Source organism: Antechinus flavipes, chromosome 1, assembly GCF_016432865.1.
Source record: "Antechinus flavipes isolate AdamAnt ecotype Samford, QLD, Australia chromosome 1, AdamAnt_v2, whole genome shotgun sequence".
NCBI lineage: Eukaryota > Metazoa > Chordata > Mammalia > Dasyuromorphia > Dasyuridae > Antechinus > Antechinus flavipes.
This window is the reverse complement of record NC_067398.1, coordinates 109,791,672-109,806,609: the sequence shown is the minus strand read 5'-3', so window position 1 is coordinate 109,806,609 and position 14,938 is coordinate 109,791,672. Positions and strand designations below refer to the sequence as shown.

General features: G+C 34.6%; 1 protein-coding gene across 1 annotated transcript in view; it reads left to right on the top strand.

Annotated features, from left to right (window-relative positions):
* Positions 1 to 14,938, top strand: part of PDCD1LG2 (programmed cell death 1 ligand 2) — a 29,357-nt gene that overhangs the window by 5,968 nt on the left and 8,451 nt on the right. The window contains exons 2-4 of the mRNA XM_051987694.1: positions 75 to 422; positions 4,873 to 5,142; positions 13,246 to 13,377. Of these exons, the coding sequence (XP_051843654.1) occupies positions 75 to 422; positions 4,873 to 5,142; positions 13,246 to 13,377 (750 nt within the window). The remainder of the gene's footprint in view (positions 1 to 74; positions 423 to 4,872; positions 5,143 to 13,245; positions 13,378 to 14,938) is intronic.

The window sequence follows — 14,938 nt, the reverse complement described above, 5'->3', positions numbered from 1 at the left end:
TTTTTTGTTTCAACTAAGCCAAAATTGGGATCTGTGGTCAAATAACACCATGGTCTTTTTGTTTTCCCCCATAGGTTTATTCATAGTGACTGTTCCCAAGGAGTTTTATATGGCAGACTATGGTAGTAATATCACAATGGAGTGTAATTTTGATACTGGCGGAGAAGTGGACATTGAAGCATTAAGAGTCACTTGGGCAAGGGATGAAAGAAAAATTGTGAATTTTCCTAGTAAGCAGGAAGACTCGGAAATTCACAGCGAACCCACTGGAAGAAGAATGACGTTATTAGAGGACCAGCTGTCCCTCAGGAAGGCCTTGCTTCATATTAGGGATGTCCAAATAATGGATGCTGGCCAGTACCACTGCCTTCTTTTTTATAGGGATGCTGCTGACTACAAGTATGTCACTCTACAAGTAAAAGGTTGGTTATCTTGTAAGGATGTGCAGAAGCAGATGATCATATGGGAATGTGGGTAAGGGTATATGGGGATAAAAAGATATATTCCAGAACATATGAGATCCCTTGAATCTTGGACATAAAGGACTTCAGTTCTGGACTTGAACAGACTTAGTTCCATTCCTGAAGAGGCCAGACCCCAAACAGAGAGAAGCAGACATTTTTTGTATTTTTTGGTTCATTTGCCCCTTTCTTGAAGTCCAGGAGTTGGCATGGTATGATAGAAAAAATGATGGATTTAGAACTGGATGACTGGTTTAAGCTGTGTGATTTTGGGAAAGCCACCCAGCTTCTTTGGATCTCAGTTCCTCACCCATAAAATGAGGGGATTGGACCAGATTCTTTTCAGCTCTAAATTTATGGTCCTATAATCTCTGTAAGAAAGCTTATAGTTCATATACAGGATCTCCTTTGAAAGGAATTAGTAGAGTTCCTTCTAGAAAATGTATAAAATATCATATACAGGTTTAGGACAGTTACTTTACAACAAAAGAAATGCTTAAAATGCAAAAAAAAAACCCTCATTAATACACACTTAATAAATAAACTATAATCTCAAATACATTCCAAGGAGACAAAGACCTATGAGGTATTTATGGGATTACTGAACATATATTTCACATTCATCTAGATATGTACTGTTCAAAAAGTGACTCAAAGTCCATATCTTTTAGACTGTCATTTTTTGAATATCTCATCTTCTTATAAGAAATAATCTTTTTCTCCTTGAAGGCAATAGTTATAAAGAATATATCCTCCTATGGGGCAAGTAATGTCCAAATCAGTGATTGAGCTCATGAAGTAGCCACCAAACCTAAAAGCAATAATTTCTTGGGATCATTGTTTGATCACATCCAAAAAAAGAAACAAAGCAAAAGAGCCAGCCAAGAATTTGAGGTCCTATCTAACTTAGGGAAGCATTTGCTCTCACAGCTTATGTATGTGCTGCTATAACTACTGTGAGAGAAAAGGGGCAAAGAAGAGAAGAGAAAAATATACTCTCCCCACATCCTCTATGAGTCTTTTCCTGATTCTCCCAATTTTTAGTGCTCTCATCCTCAAATGACATTGAATTTACCTTAAATATATTTTGCATTGATTTATCTGTGTATATTCTGCTTCCCACAGGAGAACTTAAAGTTCTTAATGAAAGGAACTGTTGTCTTTATGTCTTCAGTGCCTAAGACAATGACCGGCACCTACTAAGGAAAATATTCCAGATTCACATAAACTGTCCTACCCCCAAAGATAGTGGTCTCTCATTCTTTCAGAACCGGATGTTACTAAAGGCTAAGTGATCATTTGTGACAACTGATATAGAAAGGATCCCTCCCTGAGCACAAAGCTAGATCCAATGATTCCTAACATCCCACTTCTAAGATTCTATGAAAATTGCTCAACTTTTCTTAAGAAAATTGCCCTCAGCCCAACTTCCACATTTTCTGGAAGTGGGTGAGTAACACTTCCATCTCACTTCTCAAAGAATTGATGTGATTTTTAAATATATATAAATGTGTATGTGCTGTTTCCCTGGGTAGAATGCAAGCTTCTTGAGGACAGGAATTACTTCATTTTTGTTTTTGTAACTCCTACATCTAGTAGTATAACACTCATGGTAGGTCTTCAATAAATGCTAGTTAGTTGTTTTCCAAATCCTGATGATTTTTTTCCTACCAAATTTTACATTCTTTCTTTAGCCTCCAATTCAAATGGCTAATCCACCCATTAGTTATTTCCCAAGTTTGTTGTTTAGTCATTTCTGTCATGTCCAACACTTCATGATCTCAATTGGAATTTTTTAGGCAAAGCTACTAGAGGGATTTGCCATTTTCTTTTCCAGCTCATTTTACAGATGAGGAAACTGAGGCAAATAAGGTTACATGACTCTGGGCAAGAGTCACTTACCAATTGTCTGAGGCCAGAATTAAATTCAGGTCTTATTGAGTCCAGGCCCAGGTTTTATCTACTCCTCTAACTAATCGCCCTTCTGATTAGGTTATTTTTAATTCAAAAAGATCTTTATTGCTGCTTTCTATTGCAACTTCCTGAAAGTGGATACCAAAGTTGACATTTTATATAATGCTATATACATAGTGAACAGTTCTTGCTGATGAAGGTGATGATGCTGGTGGTGGCTATGTTTGCTTAATGCTGCATTTGTGTTTCTTATTAGTATGTAGAATCTCTCTGTATATCAAGATCAATGATTTCACCCTTAACTAATGAGTAGTCTAAGAATTAAATAAACTAAGCTGCCTTTCAGTCTGACCCAGGTGAGTAAAACCCATCATCATTACTGCTTATTGCTTCCATTCCCAGCTTTCTACTTTTTCTATTCATTCCGATATCTGTATAGGCTTCTACAAAAATTATTCATTTAATAATTCATTAATGCATTCAACAAAAGGCATATCTATGGTGTACAGAGCACTGTTGTAGGAGCTAGAGGCAATCATGTTTAGACAAGATAGGGCCCCCAGCTTTGTGAAGTTTACCTAGTAGTGAAGCTACAATAGTAATTTATATAATAGTAATAATAAGGAGATAAGACATCAACACTGACAAACATAATATACAATATTACATGATTAAGTCTATTAATAGGTTACAAACCTCATAAAATTATAGTTCTTTCAAAAAAGTCTTCTCTGCCTACTTAGAAATCCAGTAATGATTTTCTCTACTTCTCTCCCAGTATCAACAAGCAGCTCACATTTTCTACAGCTTACTGATGTCCACAAATTTGATACTTACTGAATTATTAGTCACTTGTTATATCATTTTCTCATGTTACACTATTTATCTTTATATAAAGCAGTTAACATTTGTGATATTTTAGTAAGATTTGCATAGCACTATATAAATAAATATTCTCCAATTTTATCTTCACAATAATCCTGGAAGATAAGTGCTATTATTATTTCCATTTACACATTAGGCAACCCAAAGTGGCTTGCCCAGGATCATACAGCTAAGAAGTGTCTGAGGCAAGATTTATACACAAATTTTCTTGACTCTATCCACTGAGCAAACAACATTACCAATGACTCTTTTAGGTCTTCAGTGTCTAACTATTTTGTAATAATACAGAGAACAATTAAGCATGCAAATGCTAAGTAAATACCATCAGTTTATGATTATTTGAAAATGTTTAGTCCCTGTTGCTTTTTCTCTAGGAGAAGAAATAAAAGAATCCTTGTTCTCATAGAGCTCACATTTTCTTGCTAGTAGCCCCCAGAAAAAGCTTAGTTGAAACAGCTGAAAAAGTATTCTGCCAGTTTTTTAGGGGGTTTTTTGTTTGTTTTTGTTGTTGTTGTTGTTATTGTTTTGCCTGAGGTAATTGAGATTGAGTGGCTTGCCCAGGGTCACATTACTAGAAAGTGTTGTGTGTCTGAGACCAGATTTAAACTCAGATCTTCCCAACTTCAAGGCTGATGCTCTATTCACTGCACCGCCTAGCTGCCCCTATTCTAAGAGTTTTAATTAATATTTCAATTCAATTCAATAAAGATTTATTAATTACCAACTTTGTATAGGATAATATTGGGCAAAAATATTATGTGTATATATATATATAACTGGTCTGAAAAAAAGGAGAATGTTAGGATCATTTTTTTTTTTTTTGGCTGAGGCAATTGGGGTTAAGTGACTTGCCCAGGGTCACACAGCTGGAAGTGCTAAGTGTCTGAGGCCAGATTTGAACTCAGATCCTCCCAACTTCAGGGCTGGTGCTCTATCCACTGCACTACCTAGCTGCCCCTATTATGAGAGTTTTAATTAATATTTCAATTCAATAAAGATTTATTAATCACCTACTTTATATAGGACTCTGCTAGACAGAAATACTTATTATAGAGATATATGAAATATAAATATGAAAACTGACACAGTTCCTGTTTTCAATGAGCTTATAGACTAAGAGTAGGGAAGAAGGAAAGTCCATCACATATAGTATGGGATATTATATGATAAAAGCAAAGATGAAGCTAAAATGTTCTAGGAACCTTAATGTAATTATATTTGCTTCCCTGGCCATGATGTCATTTAGATCTATTATGATGACTACAGTTTCCTTTATTTTTAATAGCAAGGAGAGGAAACTTCTTGCCTTCTAGGTACATGAAGGCAGAAATTGTCTGACTTTTCATATTTTTATTTCATACACACACACACACACACACACACACACATTTTTACCTAGCAGAGCCCTACACAGTCGGTGACTAATAAATATTTATTGAATTGAACATAAAAATTAATTAAAACCCTCAGAATACTTTTTCAACTGTTTCAACTAAAGTTTTTCCTAGGGGCAACCAGCAAGAAATTGTAACCTCTATGAAGGAAAGGAAGCAAGGAATAAATGAAGTAGAAAAGGAAAACTTACTCCACTTTCATTTTTTTCATTACCTAGCTTCCTACAAGACAATAAATACTCAAGTCATCAGAGTCCCAGGAAACAATGAAATGGAGCTTACCTGTCAGTCTCAGGGCTATCCTCTGGCAGTGGTAACCTGGCTAAATATCAGTGAATCTGTGAATACTACCTACTCGAAGACCCCTGAAGGTCTCTATAACATCACCAGTGTCCTAAGGCTAAAAGCAAACACTCGTAGCAACATCAGCTGTGAGTTCTGGAATGCAGCTATTCAAGAAAGTACATCTGCTATCGTGAACACTTCAGGTAACCATTGATGCCCTTCTCAAACATCAGTAGCTGCCAGGGGAGGTGGGATTTATCAATGCTTTTTGGCAATCACGTGTAATCCAGGCAAGTTCAGTAACTCATTTCCAAAAACTGAAGTCTCATCAACAATTTCTTGCCTTTTCCTTGGGAAATCTAGACCTTAAAATGGTGATAATCCACACTTTGATGTCTCTTTGGAATTCCAGAATTCTAGTCTCACACTAACCCTATGAGTATCTTTATTCCTTTTATATAGATGAGGGAATACATTAACTCATAATTGAACAGCAAATAAATATCAAAGTTGACATATTCAAACTCATCTCCTGAATATGAGACTAGAGCTCTTTCCATAACATCTCTCAGACTCTTAAAAAAGGGCTTCATGGTGGACTTGGCTGGTTTTCCTTATAAGAGCTTTGGCTCCAGGCAAAATGGCTTATTGTTCACAGACTTTACTTTTCCTCATCCTCTCCATTCTATTAGCCCAAGTCTTATATACCCTTCAAATACCAGATGATGTGCCTCCTTCATAAAAGTTTTCTAGATGCCTCAATCTTCCTCCTTCTACTGACAAAGCTGGCACATGCTGCCTTTTGTCTCTTCCTCTTGCTGCTGGTATCTTCCCACAATAATCTCAGCCGTATGGTTTTGGAAAAAATGACTTAACATTCTGAGTTCAGTTTCCTGATCTGCAAATTAAGAATGTAGATCAGATGATCTCTGAAGTCCTTTACAGCTTTAAATGCTTTTTTCTTCCTTGGTACATTTTCAGTAGTGTGACTATAGGAATCAGTCTTTCTAAGCCTGTTTTCTTATCTATAAATGGAGGTTGTTAAATGGTACAGTAGATAGAGTATTAGGCCTGGAGTCATGACTAGAATCCAAATCCAGTCTCACACAGTACCTGTGTGACCCTAGGCAAGTCATTTATACGTTTTGCCAGTTTCCTCAACTGCAAAATGAGTACTATGGAGAAGGAAATGGCAAAACACTCCAGTATATTTGCCAAGAAAACCTCACTGAGGTCATAAAGAGTTGGACCTGACTAAAAATTAATTTAACAGCAACAAAAATGGGGATAGTAATGTACATGGAATCCTATAGAAATGAGAGTAATAACAATTATTATCATTGTCCTTATTTCTATCCATTGGGTTTATTCCAGATACCTGAAGCCATGCAAATATATATATATATATATATATATGTTTCCAGATATCATCTCTCAAAGATTTGAAGACAGTAGCTTTGTCTCTTTTTAAGTCTTCTCTTCTCCAGGATGAACCTTTCCAATTCCTTCAAACATTCTCAAATATGACAATAGGAATGGGTATGGCTTTTTCCCAGAGTGACCCTGATTATTTTTCTCTTCTTTCTCTTTATACCTTTTAAAAAAAACTTACCTTGTAATAAATAAGCATAGTCAATAAAAACAAATCCACAAACATTGGCTATGTACAAAAATATATGTCTCATTCTGTATCTCTAGACTATCATTCCTCTCTTTGGAGATAGGAAACGTTTCAACATTGATCTTCTGAAGTTTTGGCTGGTCATTGCACAGAGCAGAATTCTTAAATCTTTCAAAGTTGTTTTTCTTTACAATATAGTGGCCAGTACATAAACTGATCCCTTAAATCTATTCATTTTGCTTAGAATCAGTTCATATAAATTTTCTTAGGCTTCTTTTATTTTATCCCTTTTACTATTTCTTACACACAATGATGTGATTGCATTCATAGTCTTGATTTGTTTAGAGAAATTATGTGTATGTTCTTTTTGTCAAGATAGTATTTTTTCCCCTCCATTTATGCCCACACAGATGCTCTGTTTTGTATATCCATTCTCAGGTTCATGGATTTTCATATCTTTTCTAATATAATGCTAATATTCTACCTCTTCTATCTGATCTTTTTTCTTTTAAATTAGGCATAAGTGTCAACAATTCAATTAAACACAGAAAGCTGTTATTAAATACCTACCCCACTCCTGGCATTGTGCTATGTACTGGTATACAAATCAAAAATTAAATATCCTTGCCCTCAAGGAGTTTGCCTTCTGTGAATATAATAGATGCTCAATTAATATTTATTAGTTAATTATTAGTTAATATTACTAGTTCCAGTCCCTAGTGCTGGAACACTGCAACCCCAACATCCTCTCCTAATGAATTGTGTTGACATCTGTGCAAGGATAGGAAAATTCGATGGTAGCTGATAGTGTCCCTATGGTTCTATAGTTTCCTGATGTTGATAAGATCAATGACGTTCCTGTTATCACATTATCTGCAAGTCTCTTAATTTCTGTTTCTGAAAATGCCTCATGTGTTTCCACTCCACTGCATTTGGGCTTGTTTGTCTCTTCTCTACTGTTCATATCCTCATCAGACATTTGGTCTTGGCTTTATAGACCACACTCTTCTTAAAATTGGACAGTCCTTCGCAGTACATCATCAAGGCAAACAGAAGCGAAAATTATGAACAACTTGTTTTTCAAATTATTAATTATTTATATACCTTCAAAATTTTATTTATTTATATTTTATTCATTCATTTATTTTTGTATTTTATTTAGTTACATTTTATTCATTTATCTATTTAAGTATACCCAAGTTAACTAATCATTAAGCCCCAGAGTTAACTTATCATCAGCCATTTAGTGATGTTTGGTTTTTTGGATCATTTTTTGTTTGTTTAAAACAGAATTTCTTCCTTGTTAGTTCATTTTAAAAAAGTGTTTCTTTTTTATTTTTTGGAAATTCTAAAAGTTTATTTTAAACAAATATAAAATAAGAAAAGAAAAAAATTCCCATGTACATAGCAGAACATGAGATTCAATATGAAATAATAAATTTCTATGTTAAAAAACTTATTTCATTCTATAATAAATGCTACACATTGTTTTCAATGCTGCCTAGATTTTCTTTGCTTCTTTATAATTTTTTTTTGTTCTCTGTTGTGCACTTTTTACTTTATTCCCCTCCTAGACTACAATTAAGCACAAAATACACATATACATAGATAGCTACACACACACACACACAGAGACACACACACACACACATATAGTCATACACATATTTATAAAACTGTACTATGCTTATTTCCAATTATCAGTTGTTTCTCTGAAAGTAGATAGCATCTTCCTTCAAATCTTTCTCTACATCAAGGTCTTCATTTCCTACATCACAGAAGTATTTCAACAAAATCATAACTTATCTGAAAAATTGTCTATGAAAGTTTTCACCCAATTTTCAGTATGGCTTCTATTTTTGGCTATATAGGTTTATTTAAAATAAATGAAATTATTCATCTTACACTTTAACAGTGCTCTCATAATATAGTTTAAAATTTGATACTGTTGAATCTATTTCCTTTACATCTTTTTTCCCTAGGTTTCTTTGAAATCCCTGACCTTTTGTTCTTCTAAATGAACTTTGTAACTATATTTTTCTAATTCAGTAAGATAATTTTTTAGTAATTTAAAAGAGATGACATTGAATAAACAGATTACTTAGGTAAAATTGTCCTTTTTAAAAAATTATATTGGCTTTACCTACTCAAGAATAGTAAAAATTGCTTTGATTATTTGGATCTGACTTTATTTATATAAAAATGTTTTATATTTATGTTCATATAGCTCCTGTGAGTAGTTTGGTGAACAGTATATAAAAGTATATTTTGTACTGTCTAAAATAATTATTTTAAACAATTTCCAAAAACAGTATTGAAAAATATTGCTGACACATAGTATAGTTTTTCCATTTTTTTTCTCTTTTGATTAAATCTATTTTAGCTTTAACTTTGAGATTATGATTGCTGCTACCCTTGGTGGTTTTTTCTTAGCTTAATAAATTCTACTCCAGGTCTTTATTTTATCTTCTTTATATCTCATTTTTATAGCATTTCCTGAAAAAAAAAGATATTGCTAAATTCTAATTTTTAATCTATTAATTTTCATTTTATGAGTCAATTTATCCCACCCCATTTTAATCTCAAATTACATGTGTATTTTCCTCCCATCTATTTTTCCTCACTATCTTTTTCACCCTATTCTTACGGTTCCTCAATCCTCTGCTTTACTTCTACTCAGTACCTTGCCCTTCCATATCTTAACTTATCCAAGATTCCTTCCCTTATCCTCTCCCCCAGTCCTATTTCCTTGACTTCTAATTTCTTTTTGAGTTTAGAAGACTTTTATATTGTTCTAGGGATATATGTAGCACTACTCATCCTCCCCACTACTAACCTCTTCTGTTTCAATTTTTCCTTTTATACCTCATTAGTATAAGATAATTACTTCTTTTTTATCTCTCCCTACAGTTTTATTTGTTTTGGAATCATCCCATAATACTCAACTCAGCCTCAGTATTTCTTTCACACTACCCAAATAGTAATAGTCATAAGAGTACTTATAATATTTTCACAAATAAGAAGTAAACAATTTGACCTTTTGAGTCCCTTGTATTTGATTTTTAAAGTTTACTTTATATTTTTCCTAGATGTTATATGTTGATTTTTTTCTGTGTTTTATTATTATTATTATAGCTTTTTATTTACAAAACATATGCATGGGTAATTTTTTTCAACATTGACCCTTGCAAAATCTTCTGTTCCAAATTTCCCCTCCTCCCCTAGATGGCAGGTAGTCCAATACATGTTAAATATGTTAAAATATATATTAAATCCAATCTATGTATACATATTCATACAGTTATCTTGATGCACTAGAAAAATCGGATCTAGAAAGAAAAAGGAAAAAAAATAACAAACCTGAGAAGGAAGACAAAAATGCAAGCAAACAATAACAGAAAGGGTGAAAATGCTATATTGTGGTCCACACTCAGTTCCCACCATCCTCTCCCATGTGTAGATGGCTCTCTTCATCACTGAACAATTGGAACTGGTTTGAATCAACTCAAAGAGGTCCACATCCATCAGAATTGATCATTGTATAGTCTTGTTGCCATGTATCTTTTGGTTCTGCTCCTTAAATTCTGTTTTTATCATAAACACCTGAAGTCTTTCAATTCATTAAATATCGTTTTTTATTAGTTAGAATTATACTTAATTTTGTTGGGTAAGTTACCCTTGTTTTAAACCCACTCTTTGCTCTATGAAATATAGCATTCCAAATTCTACAATCCTTCAATGTAGTAGCTGTTAGGTCTTCTGTAATCTTCATTGTAGCTTCATGATATGTTCTCCCTGATGGAGCTTTGGCATTTGACTATGATATTCTTATGAGTTTTCCTCCTGAGATCTCTTTCAGGTGGTGACAGGGGGGTTTGCCTTTTTGTTCTAGAACTTCAGGGAAATTTTCCTTGATAATTCCTTGTAATATTGTATCAAGATTCTTTTTTTAATTGTAATCTTAATATAGTCTATTATATTATTTTTCCTCAATCTGTTCTCCAGATAGGTTTTTCTGATGAAATGTTTCACATTATCTATTTTTTTCATTCTTTTGATTTAAAAAAAAATCTCTCTTTTTAAAAATAACTTTTTTATTGACAGAACCCATGCCGGGGTAATTTTTTACAACATTATCCCTTGCACTCACTTCTGTTCTGATTTTTCCCCTCCCTCCCTTCATCCCCTCCCCCAGATGACAAGCAGTCTTATACATGTTAAATATGTCACAGTATAGATACAATATATGTGTGCAGAACCGAACAGTTCTCTTGTTGTACAGGGAAATTGGATTCAGAAGGTAGAAATAACCCGGGAAGAAAAACAAAAATGCAAACCATTTACATTCATTTCCCAGTATTCTTTCTTTGGGTGTAGCTGCTTCTGTCCATCATTGATCAAATGAAACTGAGTTAGATCTTTTCTTTGTTGAAAAAATCCACTTCCATCAGAATACATCCTCATACAGTATCGTTGTTAAAGTGTATAATGATCTCCTGGTTCTGCTCATTTCACTAGCATCAGTTCATGTAAGTCTCTCCAATCCTCTCTGTATTCATCCTGCTGGTCATTTCTTACAGAACAATAATATTTCATAACATTCATATACCACAATTTACCCAATCATTCTCCAATTGATGGGCATCTATTTACTTTCCAGTTTCTAGCCACTACAAACAGGGCTGCCGCAAATATTTTGGTACATACAGGTCCCTTTTCTTTCTTTAGTATCTCTTTGGGGTATAAGCCCAGTAGTAGCACTGCTGGATCAAAGGGTATACACAGTTTGATAACTTTTTGGGCATAATTCCAGATTGCTCTCCAGAATGGTTGGATTCATTCACAACTCCACCAACAATGTATCAGTGTCCCAGTTTTCCCGCATCCCCTCCAACATTCATCATTATTTTTTCCTGTCATCTTAGCCAATCTGACATGTGTGTAGTGGTATCTCAGGGTTGTCTTAATTTGCATTTCTCTGATCAATGGTGATTTGGAACACTCTTTCATATGAGTGGAGATAGTTTCAATTTTATCATCTGAAAATTGTCTGTTCATATCCTTTGACCATTTATCAATTGGAGAATGGCTTGATTTCTTACAAATTAGAGTAAATTCTCTATATATTTTGAAAATGAGCCCTTTATCAGAACCTTTAACTGTGAAGATGTTTTCCCAGTTTGTTGCTTTCCTTCTAATCTTGTTTGCATTAGTTTTGTTTGTGCAAAGGCTTTTTAATTTGATGTAATCAAAAATTTCTATTTTGTGATCAATAATGGTCTCTAGTTCATCTTTGGTCACAAATTTCTTCCTCCTCCACAAGTCTGAGAGATAAACTATCCTATGTTCCTCTAATTTATTTATAATCTTGTTCTTTATGCCTAAATCATGGACCCATTTTGATCTTTTCTTGGTATACTGTGTTAAGTGTGGGTCCATTTAAAAAAATATATCTCTTGGTATCTTAGAATATCATTGACTTCCCTTTGCCCAATTCTAGTTTTTGAGAAAGTATTTTCTTCCGTAAGTTTTTGATTCTCTATTTCTAAATGACTTTCTTTTCATAATTTTCTTAGATTGTTCTTAATTTTTCCTCTAATTTTTCCTGGATCTCTCTTATTTGTTTTTTAAAATCCTTTTTAAGTTCTTCCAAAAACTCTTTTGGGGTTTGGGATGATCTGACATTTCTCATTCAAAAAAGAGTGACTTTTTTTTTTTAGCTCTATTTTATCTTCTAAATATGAACCCAAATGTTTATCCCCATAGTATCTATGGTTTAGTTCTTTCTCCTTTGCTTATTCATTTTAGTTTTATTTTGTTGTTTAGCAGCTATTAGTGTAATTAAGTTCTATTCCTGAGATAAGAGGAAGGGATTTTTCTGTTAGTTTGTGAGATCTGTGCTCTCACCTTGGGCACTCCTCTCCATTTCTAAGGCACTGGTATGGCCCCCAGGCATGATACCTGCAAATAATCTTGCTCCCTGTAGTCCCTCTGGTGGCTGCAAACTACAGCTGTGCTTTCTATCCTGGAACTGATACTAACTTGCTCTCCTACAACTTCCCAGAGCCAGCCAGTCTCTGCCACTCTGCTACTGTACTCAATAGGTGTGTGCTAGCCCATTCTCCCTCATAGCATGGCAGCCTAGTCAAGGACACAGGTCCATCCTTCAGTCTTCCCCTACTCACCTGTCAGATCCCATACACTTTCTATAAGATGAAAGTTTCTGAGGCTGAAGTTGTTTCCTAAACCCAACTATCCGCAGGGCATGGAGGTATTCCTACTTCCCTCAGGCCAACCTCAGGCTCTGAAAGCCAGAACTTTCCCAGGCTGCTCTATATTCTCCCTAAGGCAATATTCTATCTTTTTTTTTCTTTTCTTGTGGAGGAAATATGGATAACCCAAAGTTTTCTGACCTACTCTGTCAATTTACCAGAATCCTCTCTCAAAAGTAAATTTCACTTGATCATCTCAAAAATCTCTGCAGATATTAAGTTCCTAGAGGGCAAGAACCAACTTCATTTAACCCAATTCAATTCAACTGGAAATTCCCAAGTATCTGATAATTTAGCAGATTGGTTAAGTGGCACAGATCAAGTAGTCCAAAGTAGTTACTGATGGTGTGTATCAGAATCCCTGTTGAAACTGGCCATCTTTTAACAGTGTTCTGGGTATCTTATTTCTGCAGATCAAGAGAAAATTCCATATAGAGAATTACCCTTGGTTTATATTTTCATTCCTACCTGCATCATCATTTTTGTGGCACTATTCCTGGTTTTCCTTAGACTACGGCAGAACTCAAAGGTTTCTCACAGAACTGGTAAGTTCCATTGCTTCTATGGCTAGCTTAAAAACTCATAGTGGGAAAAGGGTTGGACTGTGCAGAAGTCAGGAAATCAAGGATTCAAATCTTAGGTGTGATCCTTAATTATTGAGCAAGTCATTTTATTTCCTTGGGTTCAACATCTTCATTGAGCTCATTAAATGAGTTTGAACTAAATAGTAAGGTCCTTTCTAGTTCTCTGCTCTCTGTTTCCATGGTAATATAAACTCCACTCTGACTTGCTGGGTTTGATTTGATGTTGTCATAGTATTTCCCCTAACCTAGTTGGTGCTGATTTTTGGCAAGCAGGTAATGTTTTGTTTTTCCCTTTTTAAATTAAAAACAAAATTGGGGGTGGGGAGGAGGGGAGGAATGCTTTGTTCCTCCAGGAACTGCCTTATTCTGTTCACTTTCTGATCCAAGAATATGTTAATGTTTATGAGATCCAGATGTTAACAGCATAATTCTGCTGGCTCTGAGGACCATATTGGTCAAGGTTAGCCTTTTAGAGTGCATAGATAGTGCATAGATACAGTCTCAGCTAGTAAGGAATCATTTCTTGTAATCCTTACTAGCCTCTTTCCAGTAACAAAGAATTCACTATTATTTCCTGTGACAATCCATTTATATTTATGTAAACTCTGATTCTTAGGAAATGTTTTCTTATTCTGAATCAAAATCTACTAATGTGCAAAGACCACACATTATTTCCACTTCTGCTGCTCTAAGGCCAAATAAAAGTCGAATCCCTTTTCCAAGGATCAAAACTTAGTTTGTCTAACTCCCAGTTCTTATATCAGAGAAAGGATCAAGCAGCCTATGGAACCCTCAGAGTGACTCAGTAGTTTTGATTTGAATTTCCTTGCAGAATGTAAGAGTTTGACTCTTACAACAATTTGATTTCCTAGAAAATCCTTATAGGGATATCTCCCCACCATAATTTGGGTCAGATGTTTGGACATGGACAAAAATTAAAATGAAGGGGCATTCTGTATGGTCTTTCTACTGTCCCCCTCATTTAACCCTGTCCTGAAAAGTTGGACCAGGAAGAAAAAGCAAGTTCTTTTGACAAAAATCTGGCAAAATGGAAAATCAGTCATGATGTCAATAGTGTTCAATGTTGGAATCAGAGCAGGAGAACCTAATTTCTAATTCCAGCTCTGACTGGTATCACCTTTGTGATGCTGGGCAAGTCATTTCCCCTCCCTAGAATTCATTACCCTTCTCTTTAAGATTAAGTGGTTAGCCTAAAATTTCCTTCTAACTCTAGATCTTGGAATCTTTTTATTTCCTGGCTTGTAGATTTGAGTCCTGCATATTTACTACTGACTTTCATGGGAGGTCCCTATCTGAAAACCAATAGGAGAATTGGTAGGGTATGTCTGGTACTTTCCCAAACAATCTGTTTATCAGAATAAAGCTGGTCCCTCAAAAGGGCCACAGTCCTGGTTCCTCATTCCAATCTAATGAGGAAAAACATTATATTTTATCATATGATACTCCATTTGGGGAATTGTCTTTGTTTTGGTTTCTTTTTGTTATAATGTTTTCTTGTTCA